Source organism: Protopterus annectens, chromosome 1.part0, assembly GCF_019279795.1.
Source record: "Protopterus annectens isolate FY-2018-M chromosome 1.part0, PAN1.0, whole genome shotgun sequence".
In the NCBI taxonomy this organism is placed as follows: domain Eukaryota; kingdom Metazoa; phylum Chordata; order Ceratodontiformes; family Protopteridae; genus Protopterus; species Protopterus annectens.
Window position 1 is genome coordinate 1,201,148,342 of NC_056725.1, and position 17,271 is coordinate 1,201,165,612.

General features: G+C 44.3%; 1 protein-coding gene across 3 annotated transcripts in view; it reads right to left on the minus strand.

Moving 5' to 3' along the window:
• Positions 1 to 17,271, minus strand: part of EP400 (E1A binding protein p400) — a 3,509,270-nt gene that overhangs the window by 1,136,724 nt on the left and 2,355,275 nt on the right. For all 3 annotated transcript variants that reach the window (XM_044065578.1, XM_044065569.1, XM_044065563.1), the window contains one exon: positions 16,206 to 16,359. In XM_044065578.1, the coding sequence (XP_043921513.1) occupies positions 16,206 to 16,359 (154 nt within the window). The remainder of the gene's footprint in view (positions 1 to 16,205; positions 16,360 to 17,271) is intronic.

Sequence of the window (17,271 nt, forward strand, 5' to 3'; positions counted from 1 at the left end):
ACTGGGGGAGGAGGTACTAAGAAGATTATGGTGTAGTTAAGATCCCTTGCAAAACAGCAGTGGCAAAACCTGCTCGGGATCTGGAGTATAAAGGTAGATTATAATGCTTGGCAAATGTATGCACGGAGCTCCAAGTAGCAGCCTCTAAAATGTCTTTGGTGGCCACTCCTCGTAAAAAAGCTGTAGTAGTGGCTGTAGCCCTTGTAGAGTGAGGTCTGATGTTTTCTGGAGTTGTCTTTCCATGATAAGAGTAACAAAATCTAATGCAATTTCCTATCCATTTTGAGATTGTCTGTTTTGAAATTGCTTTTCCTTCCATTCCTGTTGCAAATGCTGCCAGAAGCTGGTCAGTTTTCCTATTGTTCTTGGTTCTGTCCAGGTAGTAGCGCAATTGCCTATGCACATCCAAGGTATGTAGTAGTCTTTCCCCCCTGTTCTGTGGGTTGGGGAAGAATGTAGGTAGGTGGATTGCTTGGTTTAATGATACCCTGGAGACCACCTTTGGCATAAAAGTAGGATTAGTTCTCATGGACACTCTATCCTGATGGAAGATAAGGAAGGGCTGTACTGCCATTAATGCCTGTAATTCAGAAACCCTTCTTGCTGAAGTGATTGCCAGCAGGAAAGCAGTTTTCCAAGATAAGTACTGTAATTCTGCTGTTGCTGCTGGTTCAAAAGGGGGAAGTGTCAACTTTTCTAACACAAAGTTCAAGTCCCATGTAGGCAATGGTGGCTTCCTTGGTGGCTTTACATTTTTAATTCCTCTCAAGAACTGCCTGAGTAGAGGATGAGAAAAGACTGGAGGATCCATGTTGTATTCTGCTGAAATAGCTGACGCATGAATCTTAATGGATGAGTAGGACAGGCCATTGTGGAAAAGCTCTGCTAAGTATTCCAGGATGTTAGCTATGTTTGCCAGTGATACATTTTCTCCTTTTGCTTCACTCCAAATGAGATATCTTTTCCATTTTGCTGTATAAGTTTTTCTTGTTGAGGGTCTGCGAGCCTCCAAGATAATGTCTTTAACCCTTTGAGATAAATCTGGGTTACTTTGTCTTATGCAATGTTCCAAGCAGCTAGCTGCAGTGTTTTGAAGTTTGGATGCAGGATTTTGAAGTTGTTCTGTGTTAGCAGTAAAGGAACTAGAGGTAGAGGCCATGCGTGTTCCCGAGACATACTCCTCAGTAGTGGGTACCAATGCTGCCTCGGCCAGTCTGGAGCTATCAGGATGATCCTTGGGTGATCTTTGATCTTTAGTAGCACTTTGTGCATCAAAGGAAGAGGTGGGAATGCATATGCTGTCAGGTTTTTCCAACTGAAAGATAGGGAGTCCACCTTCCAAGCAAGTGGGTGGTATGTCCTTGTGCAGAATTATTTCAATTGGTGGTTGTGTGGGGATGCGAATAGGTCTATTTCTGGTAGTCCCCATTTTCTTGTAATGGATTTGAAGATGTCTGGATGCAGCATCCATTCGTGGGCATCCGTTGTAGTTCTGCTTAAGATGTCTGCTAGTATATTTTCTTTTCCTGGCACAAATATTGCCTGGAGCTGAATGTTGAGGTTCAGGGCCACATTCCAGAGGTCCATTGCCATCCGGCATAGAGGATATGAATGTGTGCCTCCCTGTTTGTTGATATACCACATAACTGTGGTGTTGTCCGTTCTTATCAGCAAATGACCCTGTTGAAGAAACGGTCTGAATGTCTGAATTGCCAGCTTTACTGCCAGCATCTCTTTTTGATTTATGTGTAGGTTCAGCTGGTCTTGAGTCCATAAGCCTTGTATGCACCTGTCCAGCATGTGTGCCCCCCAACCGAGATCTGAGGCGTCCGTGGTGATAGTCTGGCTCGGGTGAGGGCTGTGGAAGGGCAGTCCTACGTTCAATTGACAGGCCTGGGCCCACCATTGGAATTCTTGCTTCAGGCATGGAATTATTGGAATTTGGGTTTCTAGGCTGTGCTTGTGCTGAGACCATAAATTCCTTAGGTACCATTGCAACTTCCTCATATGTAGTCTGGCATGTGGAATCAATATTATGCAGGATGCCATGTAACCCAGGGCTTGCAGGACTTTCCTTGCTGTAAGCTGGTTCTGCGTTGATAATGCCATGAAATAGAGTGGTAGGTGCTTCTGTTTTTCTGCTGTGAGGTATTCCTCATTTGGTTTGATGTGTCCAGTTCTGCACCCAAGAAAGTTATCCTTTGGGATGGTATCAGCCTTGACTTTTTTATGTTGACTGTGTATCCCAGGGCTTGCAATAGGTGAATGACCTTTCTCAAATCTTTTGTTAATTTGTTTTTGTTGTCCGCTTGTAACAGGCAGTCGTCCAGGTATGGGTAAATTTGAATTCCCTGAAGCCTGCAATGAGCAATTACTGATGCCAGGCATTTCGTGAATACTCTGGGCGCAGTAGATAAGCCAAAAGGCAATGCTGAGAATTGATAATGCTCTGATCCTGCAAGAAATCTGAGGTATCTTCTGCAAATTGGTCGTATGGGGACGTGCAGGTATGCCTCCTTGAGATCTAGAGTTACCAGCCAAGACTCCTTGCCCAGCATGGGAAGAAGCTGCTGTAGGGTCAGCATCTTGAATTTTGGAACAATGAGATATGTGTTCAGAGCGGACAGGTCGAGAATAGGTCTCCATTGGCTTTCCTTTCTTGGCACCAGGAAAAGTCTGGAGTAAAATCCTTGCCCTTGTTCCATAGACGGTACCTTTTCTATAGCTTTCATCCTTAGTAAGTGGTCTATTTGTTCTAGAGCGTTTGTCTTTTGATTTGGAGGTAGGTTTGGCATTCCTCTCTTCCTTGGTAGAGTATGGAAGTGAAACCTGTAACCTTTGTCTATTGTCTGTAAAATCCATTTGTCTCCTGTAATGTAATGCCAGTTTACTGAAAATAAGGCTAGCTTTCCGCCTAGGGGTGCTTCTAGTTGTTCCCTGGTAGACGGTTTCAGAGCCAAGTCACTGTGATTGTCCTGTGGAAGTGGTAGTGGCTGGATCTGTGGCAGTACTTCTCTGGTTGTTAGGCTGCCACTGACGTCCCCTGTAGGCACCTCTGGATTGACCTCTGCCCCTTGGGCCTATTCCTGCCTCTCTGTGCTCTGTTGGTGTCTGGAAAGGACCAGTTCTTGGAAGGCCAGTTCCTACTAAACCTCGGAGGCTGGACCTGTAAGAAATCCTTGACTGTCTGGACAGATTTTGCCTTCTCTTCCACCTTCTTCAACACTTGCTGTGCAGGGAGCCAAACAAACTGTGTTTTTCCATGGGAGCATCTAGGAGCTTTGACTTTACATGGTCTGGTAAGGACTGCTCTTTTAACCATGCATGCCTCCTGATCACTGTACCAGTCATAGCTGATCTAAAGGAAGCCTCCAGTGCATCATAGCCACATTTTAAGGAATGATTACTGACCTGCTGAATGTTATGTACCAATTCCTGAAGGGACTTTCGGTCTAAAGGTTCAGGCGAGGACAGCTTTTTAGTTAGCTGATCTAACATAAATTCCTGATACTGAGTCATGTGGAATTGACAGTTTAAGGCCCTAGCTGAAAGAGTAGCAGAAGTATAAACATTTTTACCCCATCTCTCTAATGCCCTAGATTCTCTTTCAGAGGGGAGGGTTTTGGCAGGGCAGCTGCTACAGCTTTGGGGCCCTGAGAAATAGTTTCAGGATCTGCAATAGGAGCCTTATACAAGTGATAATGTGTGTCCGGAACCCTGTAGTATCTGTCGGGCTTAGCAGGGGCCGGAGGAAGAGAGTCTGGAGCAGTACAAGCATCATTAAATGCATCATCCACAACTGTAAGTACTGGAGGAATGGCTAAAGGCCTATGCTGTGGCAAATGTAAAAAGGTCCTAAGCCTTTTCCTAGAGTCTGAAAAATCCTGGCCCTGCCACTGGAATTGTTCTCTCATAGCATGCAATGTTTCCCCAAAGGAAAATTCCTCAGGAGGAGAGGCAGAAGGAATGGAGTCTTCTGCATCGGAGTCCTCATATGGAGAATAGGGGCCTTCTGGAGGATTTGAATTTTCTGAATCATCAGAGGAGTAATCTGTAGGAACAGGCTCAGGGGGCTCTGCTCTAGGCCTCTTCTCTGGAGGGGGGAGAGAGGCCCTGTCAGGGTGAGGCTGGGATCCCCTGATCAAAGAAATGAGATCCTCTGCTAGACTAAGCATTTGAGTACTAGAGCTAGGCCTGTGAGAGGGGGTCTTAGCAGGCACGGTCTTTGTTGATTTAGCTGCTTTAGCCCTGGCAAAAGCCTTAATTGACATGGATGCAGGAGGCCTAGCAGCTCCACGTGCAGGAGTAGATATATCTAAAGGGATAGTATCTGATAAATCCTGAGAACCTGTAAGAGCAGGTGGAATTTCAGTAGCAGATTCAGCCATGCTGGATGAGGCCTCGGTGGTAGGAGGCATGTTTTCGGCCGAAGGAAGAACCGCGGACTAGGTTTCAGCCGAAACCGAGACACTCGCGGTTGGCTTAACCGCGATTTCGGCCGAAACCACGGGCCGCGAGTGTCGGTCCTTTTCCTTACGCTTTTTAGCTAATTGTGAAGTCGGAGTCTCCGACGGCATGTTGTAAGCAAAAGCGGAGCCGAAAAACTCCTCTGCAAACTCCGACCGACGTCTAAGTGTCCGTCGGTTGAAGGAAGCACAGGCTAGACAAGCTGCTACGTCGTGGTCTGGGCCTAAACAAAGTAGGCAGTAAGAGTGGAAATCTTTATGAGGTATTTGTTTCCCACAAGTTAAACAGTTATTCACTTTTTCTGACATCGGCTGAGGCAAGAAAGAGTCCCCAACGGGTGCTTAGCTTTTAGAAGTCTTCGGTAGTAGCAATCTCTGGTTCTGACCGACCGGCACTTGCGAACAGCTTCTGCTTCGGGTGCCACGCGGCAAGAAAGACTGAGGAAAATGGCGTCGGCTGATGCCTTTATACCCGTTGAACTGCAGCTATGCCGTCGGGTGAGGTGCGACATCAGCCGAGGCCGGACCCAGACTTTGGAATCTGGCTGACCGAAGGGCTGCCTGAGGCAGGACAACCCATTTGTTAGGACTGCAGATGCATCCTTGAAGGACATCAGGGGAAGCCACCTCAAGAAGTAGACCCACAATGAGCGGTGTACCCCAGAGATCGGTCTTGGGGCCTCTGCTGTTTGGGATATACTTTTCTGAGGTGCAGGGCAAAACCAGTGGCTATGGCCGACTAAGTTTGCAGATGACTGCAAGCTGGGTGCTGTCATCAATTTCCTTAGTGATATGGACATCCTCCAAGAGGGTCTCACCCAAACAAATGACTGGTGCCAGAAATACGGCCTCAAACTGAATGCCAAAAAATGCATCATCCCCTTTGGGGAGAGTGATGTCCTCAGAAATTATCACATTAATAATAAGGTCCTAAGCATGCAATCAGTTGTGAGGGACTTTGGCACCCAGGTTGATAGTAAACAGACTTCTGACGACTATATTGCCTTTGTTGTACGGAAAGATTCCTACATGGCCCACCTCATCAGTAAGGGCATCTCATCCAGGGACAAGGTCGTCATAACATCCCTGTAATCTTCCATTATAAGACCCATTATTGAGTACAATGCCCCTTTCGGCATGTACCTGACAAAGCACATGTAGCAGCTGGACAGACCACAGAGGTTCCTCACCAGGAGAAACCAGGGCCTCAAACATTTACCCTACACATATAGGCTAAAGACCCTGTCCCTCTACTCAGTCTCCTACAGAATCCTCAGAGGTGACCTCTGTCTGGCATACAAAGCAATCTCACATCCCGCCTTCATGGGGCTGCTGCATATTCGCAAGTCAAGCTCCACTCGAGTAAGCAGCACGCACAACCTCAAACTGGTCTGTGACATCAATAGGACTTGCTGGCAAGACAGATTTGTGTCCCAGAGACTCCCCCTTTTGTGGAACAGACTCCCTCTCCACATCAAGCAGAGTACCTCATCAACCCTTTTTATGAGCAACCTGGATAACAGGATGGGAAACAGAAAATACATCCCTAGGATTCCACCTGTGTCCCTGCTGGACAGTGGCATAGCGTGCTGACTTCTTGAACATTGGCTAAATTCTTGGTTAGGCTTGTAAGGGCCTCAAAACCAATAGCCTAATAACTTCCTATGATCGTATGATCAAGTTTTAATATCTGAAATTTGTTTCTGACCTGTTTTGCAAATATGTTCAGTACAGATGATCCACTCCTGTATATTCCTCCAATACCAACAGGGTGCCTCTTGGACTTAAATTGAAAAATGTGGAGCTCTTTCTGGCAACAAGTCATTTTGGCCAAGCTTCCTTTAACATCATACCCTTTTAGACATGCCTCTTTTGATACCATGTCAATCGTCCATCTCTAACATAGATGATGAGCAGGCAGGGTATTTCGTTTAGATGCTTTAATACAGAGAAACACATCAGGATGGATAGCAGCATCATAAAATATAAATGAACTGATTAACAGACAGACCTTACAGACATACATGCTTACATCTTTACAACTAATTACAAAATGGCAGTCGGGCTCGCATGTGCTCAGTATTTATACACCTGTGCAAGCCCTTGGATAGCTTCTTAAAGGTTCATACACACACACATTAATCTACAACATGGAAAGGAAGAAAGGCATACAGAAGTCTTGGTGGTCAAGGGTGCATCAGAGCATCCGTGGGTGACTCCCACTCACAGGGATCAGAGCAAAGAATTTGTTGCATCTGGTGTTCAGGGGAGAAGTGAAAAGATGGCTACAAGGAAGGCCCCAACAGCTAAAAATCCACTTTGATACTAAGGGACTGAGGGACCACTCGAGGGAGCAGATTGGATCTGCTCAGCCTGTCCGCAAGAATGTTGAACTTCCCCAGGATGTGCTGCTACTAGAAAGCATTGAGAAGATATTGCCCACTGCCTTACTCTCATGGCCTCTTGACACAAGAGGTAAGGCCTAGCTCCTCCTTGCTTGCCTGATGTACCAAAATGACAGCCATGTTTGTCCATTTGAATGGAAATAACATCCAAGGGGAGTGTGTCCTGAAAAGCCTGCAATGCTAGGAGGACTGCTCTCATCTTTAAGAGACTGATGTGAAAACTGCCCTCTGTAATGAGACCATGTGGCTTGGACTGTCCTTCCCAAATAATGCCCCCCCCCACCCTAACAGAGAGGTATCTGTCGTCACTGTGACTTGGGGGATCGGAAGAGTAGAAATACATCCTTCTTGAAGGGGAGAGGTAGTTAACTACCAATAAATAAGCTCCCTGCAAATGTCTGAGAGAATGATTGGACGGGGACACTGCCTGTCGCCTGGGAGACCACTGCAGTGACACTATTAGACTGAAGCACACTCGTGTAAAATATGGCTAGAGGGACTAAAGTAATAGAAGAGGCCATGGAGCCCAGAAGGCGGAGAACCAACTTGGCCAGTGATTTCTTGCAAGACAGAACCTGCTAGGAATGGCTGAGCAGATTCCTGGATGGGACAATTATGAGCCCGTCATCCAAATAAGGAAACGCACAAAATTCCGGCAGACAGAGACAAGCTGCTACAACTGTCATGCATTTGGTAAACACAGGGGGGGGGTGCTGGGGTGAGGCCAAAGGGCACAGCCTTGAACTGGTAATGACTGTCCTCTATGCTGGAAGGAAAGATACTTCATAGACTGCTGGTCCATTTTTATGTGGTGGTATGCATCTTGAAGACCTGCTCAGCACATCCAATCATTTTCATCAGCAATAAAAGGACTGATTGAATTATGGCCATCTGGAATTTTGTTCAAACAAATTTGTTCAAAAGACATGGATCCAAAATTGGTCTCACGTCTCCATTTTTCTTTGGCGCTAAAAAGAATCTTGAGTAAATTCTGGATCCTCTCTGCTCTGGTGGGACCTCTTTGATATCTCTATTTTTAGAAGCTGTAAATTCCCTTTGTGAGGGCGGAAAGTTAGGGATTTTCCTTTGAGGATGGGGAGCACAGTGAGCTGAATAAAGCAGCCTCTGGGTACTATTCCCTGCACCCATTTGTCTTGGATAATGGCTGTCCAGGCCATGGAGTGCAAATATAAGTGCCTCCCGACTATCTCCAGAGTAAGACAGTCAAGCAACCTCTGAGATTAAAGAAAGTACAGTTGTGTACACTTACCATAAATGTAGATGTTCGAGTGTATTCACTGTTGCAGTTATTACCATTTGGGTTATCTGCTTGCAGGTATCCCTCAGTCGGCCTGATTAACAAGGTCTTGGGTCCTGCGTCAGTTGCTGTCCCTTCTTCCATGATGTCACGTCGTCAGGGGTATAAAACATGCAACCAATGCCATTACATCAGTTTTTCTTGCCCCAGAAGTCAGGTGCCCCCCTAATGGGAAGCAATTAAATATAAAAGTACAAAGATATACCTCCAACAAAAAAGCAAATACGCCAAAAAGGCTTTGAAGCATAGTAAAGGAAAGTAGAGGTATAGTCAAAAGAAGTTAGGGGGCTGGAGGGAGGGTAACCAGGACTGCAACAGTGAATACACTCGAACACCTAAATTTATGGTAAGTGTACACAACTGTACTATGTTCTTCGTGTTTCACTGTTGCAGTCAATACATTTGGGTAGATTCCCAAAGCTATGGTTGGGAGGAGGAATTTAGATAGCATTAAGGCCAGCTATAAGGCCCTGCAAGACTGCAGTGGCAAAGCCAGCTCTGGATTTAAAGAAAATTGGCAAGTGATAATGCTTGGTGAAAGTATGTACAGAACTCTGGGTAGCAGCTTCTAGGATGTCCCTGGTAGGGACGCCTCTGAGAAAGGCTGTAGAGTTAAATGCAGCCCTGGTGGAGTGAGGTCTGATCCCCTGGGGGACAGGTTTTCCATGGTGCTTATGGCAGAAATGAATGCAATGGCTTTATCCATTTAGAAATGGTTTGCTTTGAAATAGCCTTCCCCTCTGCCCCTGCAGCAAATGCCAACAGCAGTTGTTCAGATTTCCTTTGAGGTTTAGTCCTGTCCAAGTAGAATCTAAGTTGTATGTGCACATCTAAGGAATGCAGTATCCGTTCCCCTTTATTCTGTGGATTGGGAAAGAAGGTTGGCAAATTAATTGACTGATTAAAAGCCACACTGGATACCACCTTGGGCATGAAGGATGGATTGGTTCTAAGGGACACCATCATGAAAGATGATGAAAGACTCCACTGCAGGGCCTGTAATTCAGATACCCTTCTAGCTGAAGTGATTGCTAAAAGGAAAGCTGTTTTCCAAGAAATAAATTTTAAGTCTGCAGTAGCAGCTGGCTCAAAAGGAGGTAGAGTGAGCTTCTCCAAGACAAAGTTAAGGTCCCAGGCTGGTGCTGGAGGTCACCTGGGTGGTCTCAAATTTTTGGCCCCTCTGAGGAACTGCTTGAGCAGTGGATGAGAGAAGAGGGGAGGTTCTGTGTTATAATGAGCTTAAATGGCTGAGGCGTGGATTTTAATGGAGGAAAACGACAGGCCCTTGTGAAGCATCTCAGTTAAGTATTGTAAAATCTGAGGTAAATTGGGCACTGCTGTGCTCATCCCCTGAGATTGGTTCAAGGCACAGAATCTTTTCCATTTGCTAGCATAAGATTTTCTAGTACTAGGCCTCTTTGCCTCTAAAATGATATCCATCAGAGGTTTGCTGAGGGATGGTAAAGGAGAGATTAAGTAATTAGCCAGGCTGCAAGGTTCAGTGCTAGAAGCTGAGGGTGCAGAATCTGGTTCTCCTGCTGAGACAGCAGGGAAGGAGTCTGAGGCAGGTGCCAAGGAGATAACCATGTCACACTGCGCAGCAGGGGGTACCAGTGTTGGCGTGGCCAGTCTGGAGCAATCAAAATCATCCTTGGTTTGTCCTGTTTGATTTTTAGTAGTACATTGGGAGAGCAGAGTGAGAGGAGGGAAGGCATGGACTGATAGGTTTTTCCAGCTGAAGGACAGAGCATCCACTTTCCATGCTTGTTTGTGGGGAGTCCTTGTGCAAAATTTGTCCAATTGGTAATTCTGGGGAGAGGCAAACAGGTCTATATCTGGGCTCTCCCATTTGCTTGTCAACATGTTGAAAATCTTTGGTTCCAGTTTCCACTCATGTGGGTCCAAGAGATTTCTGCTTAGTCCGCCTACCAGTGTATTTAATTTTCCTGGCAGGAATTGAGCTTGTAGGTGCACCTGGTAGCTCAAGGATGTGTTCCACAATGCCATGGCTAGTCTGCAGAGGGGGTAAGAATGTGTACCCCCCTGCTTGTTTATGTACCACATAACAGTGATGTTGTCCATCTTTACCATTAGTTGTCCTGGAAGAATGTGGTCCTTGAAGGCTGTCAGAGCATTCTGTACAGCTAGCATCTCTTTTTGATTGATATGAAGGTACATTTGATTTGGACTCCATTTGCCCTGAATGCACTTCCCTGCCAGATGAGCCCCCAAGCATAGTCTGATGTGTCTGTAGTTAGGGTTTGGGCGGCAGGTTGTGGAGTGAATGGCAGTCCTTTGTTTTGGTGGCAGGCCTCTGCCCACCATAGGAACTCTAGTTGCAGGCAAGGTATGATAGGAGTCATTATTTCCAGGCTGTGACAATGTTGAGTCCATAAACTTTTTAAGTACCACTGAAGTTTCCGCATATGCAGTCTTGCATATGGAATTAGAAGAATGCAGGAGGACATGAACCCCAAGGCTTGCATAATTTGTTCTTGCAGATAGCAGGGTTTTTGTGGCCACCTGTTTGAAGTAAGTTAACAAATTAATTTTCTTTTCTGGTGTAAGGTAAGCCCATCTGGGCAGTTGTACTCAAGCTTGAACCCAGGAATGTAATTTTTTGAGAGGCTACCAGTTGTGATTTCTTTTCATTTATGGTGTACCCCAGACAAGTTAGAACTCTTTTTACAAATGCCAGATGTTTTAGAAGAATGTCCCTGTTTTCTGCCTGAATTAGACAACTGTCCAGGTATGGATATATTTGAATATTTCTTTGCCTGCAAAATGCAATTACTGGAGCCAGGCACTTTGTGAAGACCTAGGGCGCAGTAGATAAGCCAAAGAGCAGTGCAGAGAACTGGTAATGCAAGTAGCCTGCTTTGAAGCGGAGGTATCTTCTGCAAGATTCCTTGATTGGGATATGCAGGTAAGCCTCTTTTATGTCTAGAGTTACCAACCAGGCATCTTTGCCTAGCACAGGAAGTAACCGTTGAAGAGTCAGCATCTTGAATTTTGGAATGTACAGAAATGTGTTTAGAGTAGATAAGTCCAGAATTGGACGACATGATTTGTCTTTTCTGGGTACCAGGAAAAGTCTCGAATAGAAACCTTGTCCCTTTTCCTCTTCTGGTACTGGCTGAATAGCCCCCATGTTCATGAGGGACAGTGCTTGTTTCTGGGCCTCTGCCCTCTGATTTGGGGGCAGTTCTGGCCATCCGTTTGGGATTGGCAATATGTGGAAATGAAATCTGTATCCCTGAGATACTACATTTAAAACCCATTTGTCCTCGGTTATAAGTTGCCAGCTTCTTGCATTAAGTGCCAGTTTTCCCCCCAAAGGGGCGGCTAAAAGGTAAGTGCTTGGTAATTGTAAAGGGAAGTCATTGAGACTGTTTACTATAGGGAGGTGCCTTGTTGTGTCTAGATTTGGAGGAGGAGGAGGCACCCCATTGTTTTGTTCTAAAAGTCCCTTGTGACTGAAACCAGGAACCTTTGGAATGTCTGGGTTTGACTCGAGTGGCTCTCGAAGGAACTGGAAAGGACCAGTTCTTAGTAGGCCAGTGCCTACTAAATCTTGGAGGTTGCACTTGTAAGAAATCTTTCACAGTTTGCATAGATTTAGCTTTATCTTCCATCTTTTTTAAAACTTCTTCAGCCTTATTACCAAAGAGACAGTCCTGTTGCAAAGGAGCATCCAACAGTTTTGCTTTAACATGATCAGGCAGAGTTTGCTCTTTGAGCCAAGCATGCCTTCTTAGCACAGACCCAGTTACAGCAGCCCTGCAAGAGGCCTCCAAAGAATCAAAACAACATTGCAAAGTATGTTTTCCAACTTGTTCAGCTGAATGCAATAAATCCTGTAAATCTTTATTTTCCACACAGTCAGAAATTATCATCATTTTCTGTTTAAGCAGTCCCATGATATGCTGTTGATATTTAAGCATATGAAATTGACAGTTTAAAGCTCTGACTGACAAGGTTGAAGAAGTGTAAACCTTCTTACCCCATCTATCCAGCACCCTAGAATCTCTATCAGAAGGGGTAGGATTTTTAGCAGTAGAGGCCTTAATGCCCTTGGGACCCTGAGAATTGGTTTCAGGATCTGCAATAGGATTTTTGAAAAGGAATTTGTGGGAGTCAGGAACCCTGTAGTATCTGTCTGGCTTACAAGGAGTCGGACTCGGAGGCAGAGAATCAGGAGCCATACTAGACTCTGAAAAAACATCATCAACCATGTCTAGAACAAGAGGTATAGCCAAAGGCCTCTGCTGAGGAAGAAGAAGAAAATCCCTAAGTCTCTTTTTAGATTCAGAGAAATCCTGACTGTCCCAGTTGAAATGTTCCCTTAAGGTATGTAAAGTTTCCCCAAAAGAAAAATCTTCAGGGGGAGAAGCAGAAGAAATGGAATCTTCTGCATCAGAATCCTCATAAGTAGGTATAGACAAATCCTGTCCATTAGAAAAGTCAGAAGAGACAGAATCCTGTTCAGAAGATTCATAATCAATGTCTTGCCTAGGCCTCTTGAGGGGGGGGGGGTTGGCTACCCCTGATCAGAGTAATTAAATCTTCAGCCATTTTGATAATTTGTTTTTTAGGCATAGGGGCCTGCACATGTGGCCCAGACGTCGTTTTTTTAGACATAGATTTAGATTTTGGCCTTAGTTTTGAAGATCGCGTTGGTCTAATATATAAATCTGTAGGCCTGAATACACCCTCAGAAGCCGGTGCCTGCACAGCGGCTCCGGACCCATCTAAGGTAGAGACATCCACGGGTTCCATGATTGAAGCATCTCGTGGCATACCGGACTCCGAATGGGTCTGAGTAGAAGCTTGCGAATCAGAAGTAGCGGGTATCAGGGGCTGCAAAAGCACCTCACTGAGTACCGGTGAACTGGCGACTGGCTTAGGAGAAGCGTCATCGTCAGTTTTGGACATCGACGGCCTGTCTCTTGTCTTTTTCTTTGCGTTTTTAGGTATTCCAGTAGTCGGATTGCTAACCGACGACATTTCTGGATAATTAAAGCATGAGCCAAAATATTTAGAAGCAAAAATAAACCGATGTTTAATAGTGCGTTGATTAAATTTAGCATAAAACTGACAGCAAGGTACGTTGTGGACAGGGCCTAGGCAAGGAATACAGTACAAATGAAAATCCTTATGAGATATTTGCTTCCCGCAAGTAATGCAATTATTAACTTTTACTGACATCGGTAAGTAGCAAAAAAAAGTTTCCCCAACGGGGTACTTAGCTTTTTAGATGAAGACTTCGGTTCTGAAACTCGAAAACGAAAATTTCAGGAGTCGGCCAACCGGCACTTGCGAACTGCTTCTGCTTCAAGCACCGCGTGGCAAGAAAGATGGATGTAATGGCGTCGGCTGCATATTTTATACCCCTGACGTCATCGAAGAAGGGACAGCAACCGACGCAGGACCCAAGACTTTGTTAATCAGGCCGACTGAAGGCAACCTGCCAGCAGATTACCCAAATGTAATGACTGCAACAGTGAAACACGAAGAACATTCACAAACACTTTAGCCTTCATAACAGTACTGACAGAGCCATGAATCTGTTAGTTAAGTCTTCAGATGTGTTTTAAAAGATTGCCAATATTGGTTTTGCACACTGACTACACAAACAATTGAAGAAGAACTTCAGAAAATCTACCCCAGGCACACAGCTTTCTTTACTGGGGGGAAAAACACTGCAAAATACCCAGCATGGTTTACATAAGTGGTATAATGCTCCAGATTCTAGAAACAGAATACAGAGTACCTGGTAGTTTTGGTTATTTGTAGTAAGAGATGATCTGTGGAATGCAGCGATCTTGCAGGTATGTGTACATCTTTCTGCACTTCTAAACTTTTTCTTATTATGACTAAGAAACCCAAAGCATTAGGGCCAAGCAAAGTTTCCTGTATCTGAATTGTTAAGGACTTGAAATGTTATGTCTTTTTTCAGAATCTCTGGTGACAACCAGGCATGGCATATCTATGTATGAATATTCCAGTCATGACCTCACTGGCAGCAACATTAGCTGAACTGTAAGTACGATTCACTACCTAATGACTTGCAGACACTGCAGCGAATCTTAGAAAGCAAATCTTCATCCTCCTTATTGTTACCCAAGTGTTTGGCATCTTCCAGCATCTGGCCATATCAAAAACTGAAATCTGACAAACTAGCATACAACCTAAAAACTACGAGCTATCACTGCTGAACTACTACACGTATACATTTATTTTACAGTATATGTCCTACATTCCTGGTTTCCTAGTACCAGAAGGGATCAAAGATGGAATGGAAGCCTCAGATGATGTTGAACCTGCTACTGTTGAAGGCAATGGTTTTAGCTTAAAGCAAGGAATAAGGACTCTCTATTACAAATCAGCTGACATATTGCCTGGCGACTCGCAATTTGGACATTTTAATTTCATACCTTAACTGTAGAAATGTTTTAAAAACAAGTGAAACTGGCACAAAGATTCTAAGAACTATTAAAAAGTTTTTGTTTAGGAGAAGGAATCCCTCAAACAGGCCAACTGTGACATTCTAAAGTGTTATTAAAATTTCTGTCTTGCAGAGTTCAGCCTAAAACTGCAAGGAATTTTCATGATCAAAATAAACAAACTGAGGGAAGAGATGGCAAAATTCTAGAAGTGCACTCAACCTCATCAAAAGATGTTTAAAAAAAATGAAGTCTATGAGCTGCAGTGAAAGATGCAGATGACTCCCTCAACACCCCCCTTAGCAATTTTGTTAAAATTAAAATTCCTTTGACAGACTGTAGAGGAATCATTTATATACCCTTGGGCAGTTTATCTTTGCCTGGATGCAGAATGTTAAAATACGCCTATCTTATTTGATTTTAAGTCCACTTACTAGTCTAGTTCCTTTCCAGCACCATTTCTCTCTCCTCCTGCCCCTTGCTCTTCTGAATGTCTCTGTAGATTTCTTCTCCACCACACATTCCAGTAGTTCAGTCCATGGAGCCATAATCTTTTCTGTGATGAACTGACTTGCCCTCTCCTCCTCTGTCCTTTTCTAATGTCATGCTTTTCACATCTTTATGACTGAATGTTGTGCACGCAAATGGATTCTGTCATTTTATCTGGTCTCTAGAAAGCAAAGCTCCAGCTCCTCAACCCTCTGATCATATCCTTTTTCCATCTAATGCATTTTCTGGTAGCTTTCTTCTAGAATTGTTGCAGTAGCCCGACACTCCTTACAGTATCCAGAAATACACACAACAGTTAAGATGTGACCTGACAAGGGCTCTGTACAGTAGAAGCAGTATATCTGAGTCTGTCACCCTGAGGATTCAGCCGAGCATTTGTTTGCTGCTGCTGCTGTCACTGTCCTCTAACTCTGCTTTTGGTGGTCCTACCCAGCCACAACCAATCTCTCCAGTTCCTTTTCTTGTTACTGCCATCAGTTCCAATCCCAAGGAAATTCCTCTGGCAATAGTGACAGGATGGCCTCTGTAGTCAGCCTATTGCATAACCTTTGCTGAGTATGTGCAGGGAGTTACTCCCAGCATGTTAAAAAAAAGATAATGACCCCTCCTGGATGAGACTTTCCTGGGTGTTGGAGAACAAACGCGTCCAATGTTTGGGAGCGAGCTGATTACTGGCATGCAGTGGGGCAAAGAAATAGCAATGAGACTGAGTAAGATGCACAAAGACTAGCTCATACCTGCAGTGCTACTACTAAGTGCCATTACTCTGCTAAGACAAATACGATCTTCATGTTAAAGACATCTGTTACTGCATCTGCAGAAACATTTTCTTAGCAATAACCTTGCACAGTGGAAATGATCACCTGGCCTGGGTCTATCAGAAAGGAAAACAGGCTGTAGGACCAAGTAAATTAAACTCCTGCTGGTGAGGGACTTAAAATGATGGGGCCTACTTAAGCAACAGAAAAAGTTGTCAAACAACCAGACAAAGTGAAGGAGAACATGGAAAAAAGCACAATGATACAAAAAAATGTTACTAAGAAAAAAATTTATAAATTACCTGATGGATCCATTTTAAGTCGCTTATGCTCTTTGCGGATGTACACTGGAGGCAATTTAGATTCAACGATAGGAGTGGTGTCATACATTAAACACATCACAGAATCAATATAAATGTCATTGTCATCCTGAGGGGGTGTTGGTGGAGTCCAGATCTGCAAATTAAAAAAAGTATTCATTTCAGTTGCTTGCAATCTCCCATCAGTGACCAAACAGAAAAGCACGTGATTAAAATTATACCCATACTGCTTACATCCCAACCCAAACATAACTCATTAATAAAACAGAAAAGCTACTATCCAACTATAATACCCACATGATGTGCAATGCAAACTCAGACTGCAGATATAGCTGTAACTATTTAAAATGTTGGGACCTGCTAGTGCGGGTCCTGAAACACAGAGACTAAATGGCCAAAAGATTGGATTTACATATACCAAGTCCAAGATTCCATTTCTTGTAATATTCCCTTTTCTCTTAGGTATGGTGATCCCAGAGTTGGTATATCGACGTTTGGGGGGTGCGGGGGAGGCAAGTTTAAAAGAACAGTGATTTTTGAGATGCACTCTTCTACTGTGTTTTCAGTCTTTTGTCAGTAATCTGCATTTTGAGTGCCGACATTTCAGCAGGGAGCTGCTCCAAAATTACTCTGACAAGCTTGTTACTATGCACTGCTCTGTGAACATGTATCTTTTGAAAGCAGACTAGAGAGCAGAAATTAAATTAATATTTTCAGCAAAATCGGTTACTTTCAGGGTAAACTGCAGATGCAGAGAAGCACTAAGTGAGCAACTGTTATTCCATGCACAGTACTACAGGCTCAGTTTCGTGAGATCTGCAATGGAAGAAAGCAGCTACTATTGACAGTCGTCGTCATACAGCAAACCCTTCCAACAACTTTTTCATCTCGTTTGGCCAGCTCTCCTTGGAAAGAAAGCATATACAAATAAGCTATGGCCCTCAATAAAAACATAAGGGGCACAAACGGGCTTCCCAAATATGTTCTCTGCCCCTGACTCTCCATTTGACTGAAGGAATGACAGACTCTGAGAAGCAGGAGAGCTGTT